We start from the raw sequence: 16885 nt of genomic DNA, 5'->3' as shown, positions 1-16885 counted from the left end.
TCCTTCCTCTCTTTTTTCTATCTGTTTCTCTCTCTTCCTCTCTCTCTCCTTCCCTCTCACTCTTCCCCTCTCGGCTTCTGGGCAGGTTTGGAAAACTCTGAGTTGATGATGATTTTTAAGTGAGCGATTGCTCACTGCTCAGCTTAGAGGGAACTATGGTTCCTGGGGTCCTCCAGTCCAACAGCTGCTCAGCACCCTGGACACATGGCAAGCACACACACACACACACGCACACACACGTGCGGTATTTGGGTCTTGGGGGGCTGCTGTCAGCAGGTTGACTTTCTCCTTTTGTTTAGTGAGGTTTCTCTCACTTTCCTTCAGGACCTGGTGGGATGAACAGCTCCCAGCCTCCTCCCCAGGGAGCCCTGTGCTCCTTCCCCACAACAGGCCAAGACCTAAACCCGGGTTAAGAGGAGGGAAACGGACGCTTTGCTCACACAATCTAAATGGCTGGGTTTTCAAGAAATGCGGAACCACAAACCACGCAACTGAGTCTCACCTGCAAACTCCCTAGCAAAGAAACATAGAAAACTGACAGCCGAAAAAGCCCTTGTGGATCATTTGGGTCTGCAGCTTAGGTTTGCATTTTATCTTATTTCTTTTTTACCCCAGATGATGGACATGTCTTGATCCCAACCATGTTTAAACCCAGTTACTGGGGATTGGCCCACCCTCTGCGCTTCGTGCTGCTTGCCACCTTCGGCTGCTCTTTCTGGGAAGTCCAATTTTCCAACCTGGCTTCCCAACATCCCTCCTGTCCAGTTGACTTCATGCCTCCATGTTTTTCTCATCTTTTGATGAACCCAAAGACTTCCCCCTTCAATCTGGGACTGAATGAGCCCTCTGACTTCCTGGATTGGCCACTAGATAAACCCACCAACCTGGCTTCCCCTCCGTGACACACCCAGCCCCTGAAGAACTAGCCAAGCATTGTGGGTTGTGTTAAAAAGAAGTAGGGATATTTCTCAGAGCTGATCCACACGTTGTCTGGATCCAGTAGAGGCTTTGTGGGTGTGAGATGCTCAGCAAAGTCACTTCTTGGGTTTTAACTGCTTTCATAGGGAGCAGCTCATCTTATGAATGTATTTCTTCTATTTTTAATGTGTGCGAAGTTTGAAGCTGGTCTCTGGAACCTCCAAAAGAGGGAGCACCACAAAGCATTGATGCAAAATGCCACAAGCACAAAAGAAAGGAAATCAGGAAGAATCAGAAATCAGGAAGAAGAAGAAGAAGAGAAGGAAGAAGGAAGCAAATCCTTTAAACCATCCAAGGCTGAATTGGTTCGGTCATTAAATGTCATTCCCTCAAAACTTTGCTCAATCTACATTGCAAAATGTTTTACATAAATCCCCATTATCTTTATGCACACACACACAAACACACGCACACACGTTTACAATCCTGTATGTGTCAACATAAGAACCTTCTGCTCTGCTGACGCAGGTTCAAAGTGAAGGAACAGACCAGCACAGGAGCCATTCCCATTGAAGCCGTTGGACCCTGAGGTTGATGCAAACACCCTTTGCTTGGTCTTCTGTCTGCAGGGGTCTTGAGTCAGGAGCCCTTAGCCAGCTTCCACTCCAAGGAAGCAACAAACACACCTCTCGCCCCCCCCCCCCCCCAAATACTCTCTGATACAAAGAAAGTCTCCAGGGAAGAACTGGGGACTCACAAAGTTTTGATCACCGTCTGGACATTTTAGCTTCTTTCTCCAAAAAAATGCCCCAATAGTCTGCTGATGGTGCCCAACTTCCCAGGATCCAGGGCTACGGACAGAGATCAAACCACCTTTCTATCCAGCCACTGCTTCTGATAAATGGGATCTCTGCAGCTAAGGGTTGCTGGGGGGGGGGGGGTGTTTCCCTGGTGATTTCTGAGTTTGGGGATTTTCTTGCACAGGTTTCATAATGTAGGAACATCATCAGTGCTGCAAGGGAGTGGGCTTTGTGGAGTGGAGAAGGGGACACAAGGGAGGAGGAGGCGGAAGAGAAAGAGGGGAGGAGAAGGAGACAGAAAGAGAAAAAGGAAAAGGAAGAAAAAGAAGGAAGGGAGGGAGGGAGGAGAAGGAGATAGAGAAAGAAAAAGGAGGAGAAGGGAGGAAGGAAGGAAAGTGAAAATGAGAGGAAGGAAGGAAGGTAGTAATGAAGGAGAAGAGAGAGGAGAAGGAGGAGGAAGGAAGGAAGATGAGAAAGTAAAAATGAGAGGAAGGAAGTGTGGAGGGAGGGAAGGAAGGAAAAGAGAGTAGGAGGAGGAGACATAGAGAGGAGAAGGGAGGGAGGGAGGGAAGGGTGTTTGAACAGACATCAAATCCTAACATCAGGAGGCCATTTTCAACCCTTTTAGGATTATCCATAACCACCAAAACTCTTTTTTCCCCCTGTAAATTATGATGGGAGAGGGGACTGAAGGGCAATTCCCCATTTCAGATCTTCTGCCCATACTTGGTTCCCCACAGCCAACCTGGCTGAAGAGAGGAGGAGGAGGAGGAGGAGGAGGAGGAGGAGGAGGAGGAGGAGGAGGAGGAGGAGGAGGAGGAGGAGGAGAGAGCTATGGGGTCTTTGGGGCTCTTTGATCTTTGTGGTTTTTGGCTTGTCCACATTTTCATGACAGTCACGTTGGGAGAAGAACCAACAGGATCCTGTCCACTCTGATGAACAAATTGAGACAAAATTCTTGAGACTTCTCCATTTGCACCTCCCTCTTCTGGTTCCTGGTGGTAGTTTTCAGCATGTCTGAACCCAGATGTCTGCTCCCTTGGGCTCCCACAGAGTCCATGGATAACAGATATTTGACTGATTGATTCAGGAATCAAAGACTACAACTGAGGACAATCAACATTTTCTCACAGACCATCGGTGGTGCACAAACCACCAGTTGGTGACCACTGGACCAGACGACCTCCGAGGTCTCTTTCCTCATATTCTGTTATTCTATCAGATGCAAATGAGGATCCAGAATAGGTTGGTTTTTATTTGCATTAAATTCTCACGAATCTCAGCTGATATTTGTGGGATTGTGGGGCTGGGTTGAAGCATAGCAGGTTAACATACAAACACACACACCAGTTTTCGAGGTGAGAATCCTGCCCACCCAGATGGACACAGGAATCGGTCGGATTTTGCAGAAGAGAAAAGAAAACGGATGCAATCACCCTGATAGAGCAGGTATTGTGACTCCCCCCAAATCAAAGGACCATCTTTATGTCTTTGGACGGATGTCTTTGAAATGCTTTGCAAGTGAAGGTCTGGGGGCCACACTCACCCACCGAGAAGGCTGTGTGGCTGTGTTCACATCTACTCTCTTGGCAGCCAAATAAGGGCCAAAGAAATCAACCCTGACCAAAAGAGAAAGGACCTTCCCCATTTTACTTCAGCAAAGCCAAGAAGCAGTTTGCTCTTTATTGATTTTTCCAATTTGCATGCAGCCAGGTGTCCCAGGTGACTCTGGGCAGTTTACAGTGGAATAGAAACACAGGTACAAACACCTTAAAAGCATTGAGGTTAGCAACCATCAACAATTAGCAAGAAGCACAACAGGAGGGTTAGGAACTTTGCTCCAGGAGGTTGGTTGTCCAGTTGGGAGGAAGACGGTCCAGGAGGGTCAGGAGGTGGAAGGAAGGTGTTGCAGAAGCCGCCTTAGATGCTGCCCAATGAGGAAGAGGCCCTCTGCTCTCCTCTGTGGTGGGTTAGACTTATATGGAAGCTCTGTACTTGCAGATGAAGGGCAGGGGAGTTCTACAGGTGTGTTGGGCCCACCTGGCTGCGGCTGGAGGGAAGAAGGACCAGAAAGGCTGTTAGACTTGGGGTGGAGAAAGTCAGCATTTTAGTTGATTGAAAGATGCCATTGAGGGAGGGAAGGAAAGGGAGGATGAAAAGAAGGGAAGAAGGGAAATAAAGAAGGGGGAGAGAGAACAAGAAAAGGAGGTGGGAGGAGGGAAGGAAAGAAGGCAGGGAAGGGAGGAGGCAGGGAGAAAGGAAGGGAGGGAAGAGGAGAGAGGGGAGGAAGAAAAGAAGGGAAGAAGGGAAGGAAGGAGGGAGGCAGGGAGAGAGAGGAAGAAGAGGAGGAGGAGAGAACAAGGAACGAAGGAAAGGGGATGAAGGAGGAAGGAATCAAGCAAGGAAGCAAGGAAGGAAGCAAGGAAGGAAGGAAGCAAGGAAGGAAGGAAAGGAAAAAGAAAGGGTGGAATGGAGGAAAAAGTTGTGTCAGGGGGAGAAGGAAGATCTGGAAGATTGGAGACCGGAGCCTGCTTGCTTCCCTTCATCAGGACTTACTGATCTCCCCCATCAGAGCGCACTTGTTTCTTCTATTGGAGCTTGTTTCTCCCATCAGAGCCTGTTTCTCCCATCAGAGCTTGTTTCCCATTGGAGCTTGTTTCTCCCATCCGAGCCTGCTTGTTCCCCTTCATTGGAGCCGGTTTATTTTCTCTATCCAACCAATTAAACTATAGTAGTTGACTGAGCATCTCACATATTGAACACCTGCAAACCAAGCAGGGTTCCTACTTACAGCCGCTACCGGTGCGATGTGCATGCAACTCCAGGTGATTGGCGGGTACATCTGAGTGAGATTTGGCTTCTGTGCATGTGCAGAAAGCGAAATCTCATGAGGGCACACATGGCCGTGTGAGATTTAAGCAATTTTTTTTTTTGCTTCCTTGCATGCGCGGCAGCAAAACATCGCTGAAAATCACCGAAATCTCACTCTCTCGCATGTCCTCTCATGGGATTTTGCTCCCTGGACATGCGCAGAAGCCAAATCTTGCTCAGATGCGCAAGATCACCTACCGGTCACCCATTTTTGCTACCGGTATGCAGGGTGGCATCTTAAAGACGAGGGGATAGCAACTTATTGTCTTATGTCCCACGTTTTGTGTGGCGGCAACCTGCAGCTTGTCTCTTTCCTGCAGGAGAACATCGACTTTAGTGGCACTTTATTGTGGAGCTCCACCGGCGTTCATAGAAACATAGAAGATTGATGGCAGAAAAAGACCCCATGGTCCATCTCATCTGCCCTTATTCTATTTCCTGTATTTTATCTTAGGATGGAACTATGTTTATCCCACGCAGGTTTAAATTCAGTGACTGTGGATTTACCAACCACGTCTGCAGGAAGTTTGTTCCAAGGATCTACTATTCTTTCAGTAAAATCATATTTTCTCATGTTGCTTCTGATCTTTCCCCCAACTAACTTCAGATTGTGCCCCCTATTCTTGGGTTCACTTTCCTATTAAAAACTCTTCCCTCCTGAACCTTATTTAACCCTTTCACATCTTTAAATGTTTCGATCATGTCCCCCCTTTCCCTTCTGTCCTCCAGACTACACAGATGGAGTATAGTCTATACTGAGTATATAGTTCTCCTGCAGAGGACTGTTTTTGAGGAGTGGGCGCATCTTTGCTGGGGGACTTACCATTGGCGTCTGTGCCACTGACTCTCTTGGCGCTTGTTATCGCGCCGCAGGGAGCTGCGGGTTGGCCATCACTGCGACCGGGAGCGGTAGTTGGCTGCGGAGGGTCCTGGAGGTTCAGGGGACCTTGGGGGTCACCGTCTGTTGTGGCAAAGACACCAAAGGGAAAGAACATGATTGCGAGAGCAATCATGGGCTTCCCCAGGTATGCCCATGTTATATCAACACTCCGCAGTCTGCATTGGTTGCCGATCAATTTCCGGTCACAATTCAAAGTGTTGGTTATGACCTATAAAGCCCTTCATGGCATCGGACCAGACTATCTCCAGGACCGCCTTCTGCCGCACGAATCCCAGTGACCGGTTAGGTCCCACAGAGTTGGCCTTCTCCAGGTCCCGTCGACTAAGCTCCCCCCAGATATCAGAGTTGCCCCCAGCCTCCTTGCCTGTCGCAAGCTCCTTAAAACCCACCTGTGTCATCAGGCATGGGGGAATTGAAAAAAAAATTCTCCCTCTCCCTAGGCTTATAGAATTTATACATGGTATGCTTGTATGTATGAGTGGTTCTTTAAATTGGGTTTTTTTAGATTGTTTTAATATTATATTTGTTTACATTGTCTTTTATATTGTTGTTAGCCGCCCCGAGTCTTCGGAGAGGGGCGGCATACAAATCTAATAAATACAAATACAAAAACAAACTCTGGCTGGTTTGTCTACATGTCCCTGCATTAACTCGCTGTAGTTTTTATATTGATATCTTATCTCGTGGGGGGAGGGGTGCCTGGGTGTATGTGTGAGGATGTGGATGATTCGGATAGAATGAGTGGTTGGAGGGATTGTATTTGAAAGAATGAGAGAGCCGGGGGAAAGAGATGGAATCCCCCATGCTGAGTGTGCAAACAGAATCAGGTGGGGGCCCGGTTAGGACCCCCAGTTTGGTAAGAGTGAGATATGTGACCTGCCAGCGAAAAAAAAGAGGGCTGATGGGGCTGGGGAGGTGATCTCTAGGGGGGGAGAACCGGAATATTACGGTTGCAACTGGGAGAGGTAGCTACAGTGGGAACCGAGGGGTAGGCTGCTCACGGGGAACTAGGACACGCTGTTTCAAAGCAATTAGCTGTTCTGGCCCCTCTGGGTCAGTTCGTACAACTGGTGACTTGGGGTGTCAGGAGCCTACTGCTGTTTAATGCCAGGTGTATTTTCAACAAATTCCCCCCTGCGCATGTTTGCATCCCCCCCCCCAACACTCATCGAAACTTCCGGACCTCTGGTAGGCCCTTTGGGCCATTTCCTGAAGCCTGGTGAGTATGAAAAACAGCACAACAGGCCTCCCGGAAGTTAGTATTTGAAATTTTGGTAGGCCCATTGGGTCTGTTTTTCATCATGCACAGACTTCGGAGGCTTTCCGGAAGCCTGGGGAGGGCAAAAAGACCCTTCCCCTCCCTCCAGGAGGCTGAAAATCAGCTGGCATATCTGACATAGCGCAAAGCCTCCCGTGTCCTTTCATGGGTCATCTGGGGCACCCATGCCATAGGTTCGCCATCACAGTCCTGGTTGTAAGGAAAGGTCATCTTCCCTCGTCATATTCCCCCCTCCACCCCTTTTTCTGTAGAGGGACCGAGACTCACTTTCTGGACTATGGATGTTGGTGATCGAGATGCATTGGGCACTGGAAACTGAGGTGTTGGGGGCTCTGTTGTCCCAGAGGGGGCTTCCGGGGTTGTAGGAGGTCCCATCAATCCATTCCCAGATGAGTTTCTATTGAGGCGGAAAAAGGAAATTCAGTGAGTATTTATTTATTTATTTCAGCATTTACCATATTTTTCAGAGTATAAGACGCACCCTTTTCCTCCCTAAAAGAGACGGATAATTTAGATGCATCTTATACTCTGAATGTAGCTTTTTTTCCCAGCCCTAACTAGATGCTAACGATCTTCCCAGCTGTTACCTTGCAGGCTCTTTCATTGTTACTCTCTGTGAAGAATGTTTTCCAAGCTCTAAGTCTTTGCAGGGTTTGTTCCATTGCTCTACTTGTTCCAAATATTTATTTCCAGGTGCTAATGATGTTCCCAGCTCTTACTGGCCTGCAAGCTTTATCATTGTTACTCTCTCCAAATAAGGTTTTTTAAAGTCCTTACCAGGGAATAAAGTAATGTGCTGAAGGGCGCTAGTGAATAGGTAATGAATGCTTTTAATTACATTAGAACTGTTAGGTTTTTTAATTACAGTGTTCCCTCGATTTTCGCGGGTTCGAACTTCGCGAATAGCCTATACCACGGTTTTTCAAAAAATATTAATTAAAAAATACTTTGCGGGGGGTTTTTTCTATACCATGGTTTTTCCTGCCCGATGATGTCATACGTCATCACCAAACTAATAATTTTTGCAAATAAATAACAAAAAAATAATTATTGTTAATAAATAATTATGTTTATAAATATCAGGATCACTAAGTGTCTTATTCAATGGTGAGTACCAGTAATAATGGGGAGTAAATGGTTGTTAAGGGAATGGGAAATGGTAATTTAGGGGTTTAAAGTGTTAAGGGGAGGCTTGTGATACTGCTCATAGCCAAAAATGGTGTATTTACTTCCGCATCTCTACTTCGCGGAAATTCAACTTTCGCGGGTGGTCTCAGAACGCATCCCCCGCAAAAATCGAGGGAACACTGTATATTAATTGGATTCAGATGTAGTGTTATGTTTTCTTTGACATGTTGTGAGCCACCCCGAGTCCTCAAAGAGGGGCAGCATACAAATCCAATTAATAAATAAATTAATTAATTAATGAATATCTGGTAAGCAGATTCTTTCCCACATTTTCCTCCCCAAAATCTAAGGTGCATCTCCAAAAAATACGGAGGGTTTTTTATGTGACAGATGAGCAAAAAAGGTTTTGAGAATCAAAGACAAATAAATAGCAACCTCCCGCCTGGATCAGGGTCCAAAGACTTGCCTACCATGGGTGTTCGCACCGCGTGCATCCCAATCCAGGCATCTGAGGCAGCGCTGAAGCGCCCAAAGTGGGAGGAGACAATTCTTTCCTCAGCAGCAGTCCGAAAAGTGGCCAGGTGGCCTCCACTCCTCAGTTGTTGGCACTCAATCTGCAGACAGGAAGGGAAAGAATTGCAGAATAAGAGAATGACAGGAAAAACCCAACAAGAGTAGTAGAATGAAGGAGTAGCAAATAACAAAGAGAAAAGTTGGAAGGGACCTTGGAGTGACTCTGGATGACTCTGGGGTAAATAAGATACTACACAAATCCAAAATGCAGTACACAGCCCAATATGTGCCAGCCTTGAAATAAGAAACATAGAAACATATTGTGGTTAGCTCTGGCCCAGCTCCTGCCCCATGGAATGTGGAGGTGGAGGTGGAGGAGACATCCACATGGCGCAGGCCTGTTTTGCTCTCAGTAGAATCTGCCAACGAAGGCTCCTCTGACCAAGGAAGCGTGAGTGACAGGGAAGAGGGGAGTTTGGCAGACAGCCCAGGAGGAGATCAGTCATCTGTATCATCCCTGGATTCTGAACAAGAATTAATGACACATCCACGCATGCGTAGAATGATTCATAGGAGACAACAACTGAAGGGTTATTACAAGAGAAAATGAGGCCACCTGTGGTTGGGTGAGGCTGCTGTAATTAGTGCTACAGCTAAAAGTGCAGCCTGGTGTGTTAGCCTCATGGCAGTTTATCTGATTTGTTGTTTCGTCAAGATCGTAGTTTTTATGCTGTTCAAGATTATGTGTGGACTCTCTGGACTTTAGAATTGGACTCAATTTCCCAGTTATTGGGTGAGCAATTGGATTGCATTTAACCTGTGCCCTGTGTGTACCAGAAAATCCCTTTGACATTTAAAAAGGGAGCTGTTTCTGTTTTTCTGTTTATAAAAACTTTTGGGTTTTCCTTTTATCGTGTGGTGTGTGTCTTCCTGGACTAGTTACCCTGTAATTACGGGCGGTTGAAACACGCCGGCAGAACAAAAACATAGAAGATTGACGGCAGAAAGAGACCTCATGATCCATCTAGTCTGCCCTTATACTATTTCTTGTGTTTTATCTTAGGATGGATCTATGTTTATCCCAGGCATGTTTCAATTCAGTTACAGCTTAATGCCAGCTGGGCAGTTGCTGAAGCCCCTCAAGCCCCTCAAGCCTCTGCTAGCTATCTCATGCTTCAGGACCCCTTCTAGTCAAATTCTTGTCCCTGTTCAACTCTGCTGTTTTTTACAACACAGGTTTTAGCAAAACCAGAGGATGAGTTGGAGAGTCTCACTCCAAAACATGTAGAGTAAGGAAGATGACCTTGATGGAAACAGGCAACAACGTTGAGGAGAAATGCTACTGGTTTGGGCTGGTTTGCCAAACTGTTAGTAACAAATACTTCTGGTTCTCCGAATCGATAGTAAAAATGCTTTTAAAAAGTTTTTTTTAAAAACAATCATTTTTTACCATCACTTGTCACAGCTGATTGTCACAGCTGATGAGCCTTTAAAAAAAAACTTTTTAAAAGTATTTTTAAAAATTACTTATTCTGTAAGGGCCATTTTATGTGAAGCCGAGCTGTTTCTGCATTGTGTAAGAGTCAGTTGTGTAGGAGTCAGTTTTGTGTTATTTTTGCGCAAGGTGTAACAGTTGGGTTTTTAAAACTCTTTGTGGCTCTGTGAGGTTCCTGTTTGTGTAGGGACCCTTTTGTGTAAAGTCCAGATGCTTCTGCATTGTGGGCAGGTCAGCTATGTGGCTATGGGGAGAGGGGTGGGGGTCAATGGCCTGGCAGCACGGAGTTCCCCTTCGCTTGTGGGGGTGCTCCAAATCCCCACCGCCCGGCGGTCCTGATTCCCATAGAACCGGGCCAGGTTCTTCCTGGAGGGGAGGTGAAGATGGGGTGGCTGCTGAGGGTCTGGTTTGGGGTCAGCATACCCCCCCCAAACGAACCAGCTTGACCTCCACCAGCAGCGGTGCAAAATCGGCCAGGCTGCCATGTTTGAGCTCCGCAACGCAAGGATTGAAGCAGCGAGGGAACACCTGGGAAGAGAACGCTAAGAACTTTGCTGGACAGCTGGAGATGGAATTTTAAGCTGTACTGGTGAGTGAAGTGGCCAACTAGATATTTGGGACTGTTTATTTTGGGCTTGGAGTAAAAAATAAAGTTACCAGAAGTGGAAGGAAGCAGCTGTATCTGCGGTGAGGGTCCGAAAGTGGATTTAACAAGTAAAGATATATAAATTGGATTATAGTGTTTCTGTGTGAGGTGTGAAAGTTGGTTTTGGAGCTCACCTGGTCACATGACCCTGCCCACCAAGCCATGACCACCCAGTCACATGACCACCAAGCCACACCCACTGAACTGGAAGGGAAAAATTTCAGCTTTCACCACTGGAGTGGGACCTTTAAAATATCCTGAGAAATAGGATGATAATTGGAAACAGTTCAGACGGAAACCTTCCCAATTCACTGAAGGATAAGGAGGGGGGATCCTAAGGATCCTTGCAGGATTCTGCTATGAGAGCCAGTTAAAAATAATTCTGGTCCCCCTGGCGGGGATGACAAAACTTTGTGCATCACACTGACCTCTGCCTCGGCCCAGGTGAGGGCCCTATAAACTGGTTGGTAGCATCTCAGCCGATAATAAATGGCCTCTTCAGGACACTTGGCTCGATCTTGGAAGCCTGGGTAACACGGAACCATGGTTAGAACAACTGTTGTGGAAGAAGGAAAGGCATCCCTGGTCCCTCCCTCCTCATGGAGCCCAGTTCCACTTCATCCATATAGTCAGAAAGGGGTTTTTTTCCAGTTGACAAAGTTAGACACATCTGAGGACAGGCAACTCCAGAACCCAAGCTAAAGGGGGGAAGGGCACTGGAAGCTTTGCCCCCCCCAATGGCCTTGGCTGGGCCTCCTTCAGACGACACGGAGGGGGCAACCAAGGAAGAGGGCAGGTAAGCTGGGCTCCCTCTTCCTTCCAACCCCTGTCCCTCAACTCCTCCGGTGTCCACTGGGCGGGCTCAACCTCCTCTTCTGGCAGGTGGCACTCACCTTCCACCAAGGAGGTCACCGTCACGCAGGCCAAGAGGCAGAATGCCCAGAAGGTTTGGTCTCCCATCCTCTTGTTCTCCTAAAACACACAAAAAACACAAGCGCAAGAAGCGAGATGGTCACAGCAGCACCAGGCCCAACAGAAGGCAAAAAGGAGACACAGCACAAGGACCCCCCACCCAGGTGGGACTGGACGTGGAGAGCCCAGGATGGGCAGGAGAAGATCTGAGTTGCCCTTCAGCCCCTTCGCCCACCACAAGCTTAGAGGAAAAATCCATCTTTGGTGGTTGTGGAGGATCCTAAAATGGTTGTGTTGGACTTCCTAATGTTGGGATTTAACAACTTTCCTCTCCTTCCCTTTTGCTCCCCCCGCCCAGTCCAGTTGGAGTTGGGAGGCATATAAATTCATTCATTCATTCATTCATTCATTCATTCATTCTCTCTTCTCTTCTCTTATTTTTTCCTTCCCTTTCCTTCCTTCCTACTTTTCTTTCTTTCTTTCTCTCTCTCTCTTTCTTTTCCTTCTTTTGTTCCTTCCTGCTATCCACTCCTTTGTTTTTGTCTTATCCTTTTTCTTCCTTCCTCTCTCCTTCTCCAGCTTCTTCTCCTTGCAATTTTCCGTCTTGACAACTTCAAGAAAGGCAAAAGGCCCAATGACAAGATGATGGAAAACCATGAGATTGATGTCCAGGTTCTCACCTCTGCTGTCTCCTGCTGGATGACCGGCTGTGGTTGTGTCTGTTCTCAAGACTGTCTAATCGGCCTGACACTGAGTTATTTATAGGCAGCGGGGCAGCAATTTTGAGGAACCCAGCTGGTGGTCACACACAGGACAAAGAGAAATTTGAGATTTTCTCTCAGCCCCCTGAGAAAAGCATCCAGGAAATAATTCTCCGGTGGAAATAAAAGAAATCCCATGCTTGATGGGATTTGAAAAAACACAGCTGCCAGATGTCTGAGAAGGCCGACCTTGAACAATCAAAGTTCAACTCGATCAGGGTAAAACAATAGATGCAATTTGCATAGACTTTTGTAAAGCCTTTGATTCAGTTGTACACGACAAACCACTTCTGAGACTATAATCCTATGGTATCTCTGGACCACTACATGATTACATAACTGCGCTCCCGTCTAACAGACAGGAAGTGGTCAAAATAGGAAGTGCCATATCAAATCCTGCTCCTGTCAACAGTGGTATCCCTCAGGCCTTCATACTCTACATACTCTACCTCAGTGTTTCTCAACCTTGGCCGTTTGAAGATGGGCGGACTTCAACTCCCAGAATTCCCCAGCCAGCTCTACATAAACAATCTTTGGGATCATATTATAAGCAACTGCGTTCTCTTTGCCAATTATGTTAAACAGTGATGAGCCACCAGTCCCGAGGCTGGGAATGCACGATCATGCACAATCACAGTGCAGGATTCAGCACATGCGCGGAAGCAAAATCTCGTGCGGGGGGTGCGCATGCTCACCACCACCCATGTGTGTGTTCGTGCCAGCCTCCAGGACTGATCTGGTAGAAGTGCGGCCCTTCTGTGCCCCACCCTCACCCAAGCAAGTGACCCTACACATTTCTGACAAATTGACAAACACAATCAATCAATCAATCAATCAATCAATAAATAAATTCAATTCAATTCAATTTAATTTATTAGATTTGTATGCCACCCCTCTCCATAGACTCGGGGCAGCTCACAACAATAATAAACAATATATGACAAATCTAATAATTAAAAGTCATTAAAAAAACCACTTATTAAAAGGAAAACATATACTCAAACATACCATTCATAAACTGCATAGGCCTGGGGGAGAAGTCTCAGTTCCCCCATGCCTGGCAGCAGAGGTGGGTTTTAAGAAGTTTATGAAAGACAAGGAGGGTGGGGGGCAGTTCTAATCTCCGGGGGGAGCTGGTTCCAGAGGGTTGGGGCCACCACAGAGAAGGCTCTTCCCCTGGGTCCTGCCAGACGACATTGTTTAGTCAACGGGACCCGGAGAAGGCCAACTCTGTGGGACCTAAGCGGTCGCTGGGATTTGTGCGGCAGAAGGCGGTCTCAGAGATATTCTGGCCTGATGCCATGAAGGGCTTTACAGGTCATAACCAACACTTTGAATTGTGACCAGAAACTGATCGGCAACCAATGCAGACTGCGGAGTGTTGGTGTAACATGGGAATACCTGGGGAAGCCCATGATTGCTCTCGCAGCTGCATTCTGCACGATCTGAAGTTTCCGAACACTCTTCAAAGGTAGCCCCATGTAGAGAGCGTTACAGTAGTCAAACCTTGAGGTGATGAGGGCATGAGTGACTGTGAGCAGGGACTCCCGGTCCAAACAGGGCCGCAACTGGTGCACCAGGTGAACCTGGGCAAACCTCCCCCTCGCCACAGCTGAGAGATGGTTTTCTAATGTTAGCAGTGGATCGAGGAGGACGCCCAAGTTGCAAACCCTCTCTGAGGGGGTCAGTAATTCCACTCCCAGGGTAATGGACGGACAGATGGAATTGTCCTTGGGAGGCAAAACCCACAGCCACTTCAACTTATCAGGTTTGAGTTAGAGTCTGTTGACACCCATCCAGACCCTAACAGCCTCCAGACACCGGCACATCACTTCCAATGCTTGACTGGACAAGGGGTGGAGATGTAAAGCTGGGTATCATCTGCATATTGATGATACCTCACCCCATGCCCTTGGATGATCTCACCCAGTGGTTTCATGTAGATATTAAATAGCAGGGGGGAGAGGACCAACCCCTGAGGCATCCCACAAGGGAGCAACCTAAATAAATAGTAAAATTCTCCCATTTAACAATCCAAATTTTAGGTTCCATTGTCATCATTGAATCAAGGACTACCTGTTATCTACATTCGCACAAAATACACAGTGTGTATATATTTAAACACCATATTTGACTAGAACGGAGAAAATTTCAGACAAAGAGGTTTTGGTAAGAAGAAAAATCCAGCGCGGTCATGTCCTTAAAATACTTGAAGATTATGTAAAACTGCCATAAATGGAAGAATGTGAAACTCAAATGAGGAAATAATAGAAAGAAAAAAATATTCTACAGTTTTATTTCAGTGTAAGTCATACGTCAAGAAACTGGACTCAGAACAATGCTGTCAATTAATATGTTAGCGTTCCAAGAAAAAACTCCAGTGAAATAAGACTCCGAGGGCAGAAGTTTCTCAAAGTCCCAATTTATTAGAGATGCCATGTTGGCGACATTTGGGAAAATCCGAATCCGAAAGCTTCCGGGTTTTCTCCATCCAAATGAAAGTTCAAGTCCCTGTCCAGCACCCACATATCCATCGCACGACCCAATCAGGAACCATCGAAAAGTGAAGATGCCTCCCCGTCACTTCCTCGCAGCTGCCGGCAAAGTGGCCTTGACTTTCTGGAAAGAATGTTATTTAGTCTGCAAATGTGAGAGGGGAGATACTCTGGAAAGGTTTAAAGAGGGTGAAAGAGGAAGTAGAAAGGGAGGAAGAAAAGGAGAGAGAGGAGGAGTGATGAAAGAAAGAAAGAGGGCAGTTTGCGAGAGAATGATGAATAAAATAGACTGGGGGTGGCAAGGAAAAAAGAGAAGGGAATTATAGTATACCAGTCTGTAAATGTGAGAGGGGGGATACTCTGGAAAGGTTTAAGAGGGTGGAAATAGAAAGGAAGAGAAGGAGAGAGAGGTAGAGGAGGAATGAAGGTGCAAGTAGATAGGAGGAGGGGTTGATTAAAGTTGGGGGGGAGTTCGAAAGAGAAGGATAGAAAAAATAGACGGGGGCAACAAAAGAAGAAGGGAATTTTTGATTAAATGTCAAGAAATATGTTTTTGCATATGATTCCTGTTATATTGGATGGTGTGTGGATATATTATAGTACATACATACATACATACATACATACATACATACATACATACATATATATGAATTTGTGTATGGTGGAGAAAAAAATCCCAAAAAGGTGGGAAGAGACCAATTGTTGAACCTTTGACTGGTGGTTAAAATGTTGGACGAGCCTGCGAGGAGGAGGAGGAGGAGGAGGAAGGATTGTTGCAGCAGCTTATTGGAAATAAAGTGAGAAAGACTTTGGTCGAGTGATGAAAGATCATCAGAAGAACAGAAGTACAGTGACAAGGCATAATAGAATAATTTATAATTCTAATTTATTTATTTATTTTATTTATTTATTTTTTCCAATACAAATTGAAAGTTAAAGAGAATAAAACGTGTAGTAGTAAATATCAGGGAAGGGATAGAAGAAAAGATATGAGAATAGAATTTATTTATTTATTATTTATTTATTTATTACTTAGATTTGTATGCCGCCCCTCTCCGAAGACTCAATACGTCAATGAAGAATAGAGGGAAGGATATATGATTGGGAGAAAAGATATATATCTTATAGAAAAGATATATAAAATATATCTTATAGAAAAGATATATAAAATATAGGAGAGACAATTGGACAGGGGACGGAAGGCACACTAGTGCACTTATGCTCACCCCTTACTGACCTCTAAGGAATCTGGAGAAGTCAACCGTGGAGAGTCTAAGGGAAAAATGTTGGGGGTTGACACCACGGAGTCCGGTAATGAGTTCCACGCTTCAACAACTTGGTTACTGAAGTCATATTTTTTACAGTCAAGTTTGGAGCAGTTGATATTAAGTTTGAATCTGTTGCGTGCTCTTGTGTTATTGCGGTTGAAGCTGAAGTAGTTGTTGACAGGCAGGACGTTGCAGCCTATGATCTTGTGGGCAATGCTTAGATCGTGTTTAAGGCGTCTTAGTTCTAAGCTTTCAAGACCCAGGATTGTAAGTCTTGAAAGCACGAAAGCATTCGGTGAAAGCAACAGTGCTTTAGGTAGGGGAAGGAAAACGGGATTAAAGAACTGAAAGCCAAGAAGAGGGGGCTATTAAGGGCCCTCTGCCCCACTTGTTTTGTTCTCTTCCCTTGTCCTAAAGAACAACGTGAAACTGGGCCTCTTTCTTTATTTCATTTTTCTCTTTTTCTCTTTGAGTCTGTGCTAAGAAATGTCTGATGTAATCGTTTCTAAGGTTTCATTCTGGCCTCTGCCTTCTCTTGCTTTCTGCCTTCTTCTGTTGAGATGCCTTTCTTTCTTTCTTTCTTTCCCCATTCAATCGCTATTTTCCTTTTGAATTCATCATACTTCAAATAAATTAATACTGGAGTAACTTCTTTGTATTTCTGACAGTGAAAACATTGCAACATACATTGTAACAGCCGCCCCGAGTCCTTGGCGGTATATAAATCCAATAAATAAATAAATATATTTATAGCATACATATAGAAGTATTGATAAGTAACTATTATAGTATAGCAATATAATAATAGATTAATTATAAGTAAGTGATAGGTGATGCAGTGGGAGGGCCTTGTACAATAGGATGCTGGACCACATTTATGGGGATAGCACTTTTA

The 16885-nt window shown here is 45.8% G+C and overlaps 1 protein-coding gene across 2 annotated transcripts; it reads right to left on the bottom strand.

Moving 5' to 3' along the window:
* Window positions 1-3365: 3365 nt before the first annotated feature.
* On the bottom strand, window positions 3366-12179 carry LOC139168811 (regenerating islet-derived protein 4-like). Of its 2 annotated transcripts, XM_070754533.1 has the most exons (7): window positions 12144-12179; window positions 11445-11523; window positions 10980-11077; window positions 8368-8511; window positions 7037-7166; window positions 5413-5550; window positions 3366-3768 (listed from the first exon to the last, which is right to left on the bottom strand). In XM_070754533.1, the coding sequence occupies exons 2-7, from the start codon at window positions 11509-11511 to the stop codon at window positions 3695-3697; spliced, it is 651 nt and encodes a 216-aa protein (XP_070610634.1). In that variant the 5' UTR covers window positions 11512-11523; window positions 12144-12179; the 3' UTR covers window positions 3366-3694. The 2 variants fall into 2 exon arrangements, with proteins under 2 accessions (XP_070610634.1, XP_070610636.1); XM_070754535.1 differs by lacking the exon at window positions 5413-5550.
* Window positions 12180-16885: the final 4706 nt, after the last annotated feature.

The sequence above is a fragment of the Erythrolamprus reginae genome, chromosome 6 (genome assembly GCF_031021105.1).
Source record: "Erythrolamprus reginae isolate rEryReg1 chromosome 6, rEryReg1.hap1, whole genome shotgun sequence".
Taxonomy (NCBI): Eukaryota; Metazoa; Chordata; class Lepidosauria; order Squamata; family Dipsadidae; genus Erythrolamprus; species Erythrolamprus reginae.
Note: the sequence above shows the minus strand (reverse complement) of the source record. Positions and strands in the feature narration are given on the sequence as shown.

Coding starts and splice junctions, on each gene's coding strand:
- LOC139168811 (XM_070754533.1), bottom strand. CDS start 11,511: ATGGGAGACCAAACCTTCTGGGCATTCTGCCTCTTGGCCTGCGTGACG. Junction 8,512..10,979: donor TCACCTGGGCCGAGGCAGAG/GTCAGTGTGATG, acceptor TCCTGTCTGCAG/ATTGAGTGCCAACAACTGAG. Junction 7,167..8,367: donor ACGCGGTGCGAACACCCATG/GTAGGCAAGTCT, acceptor CCGCCTCAATAG/AAACTCATCTGGGAATGGAT.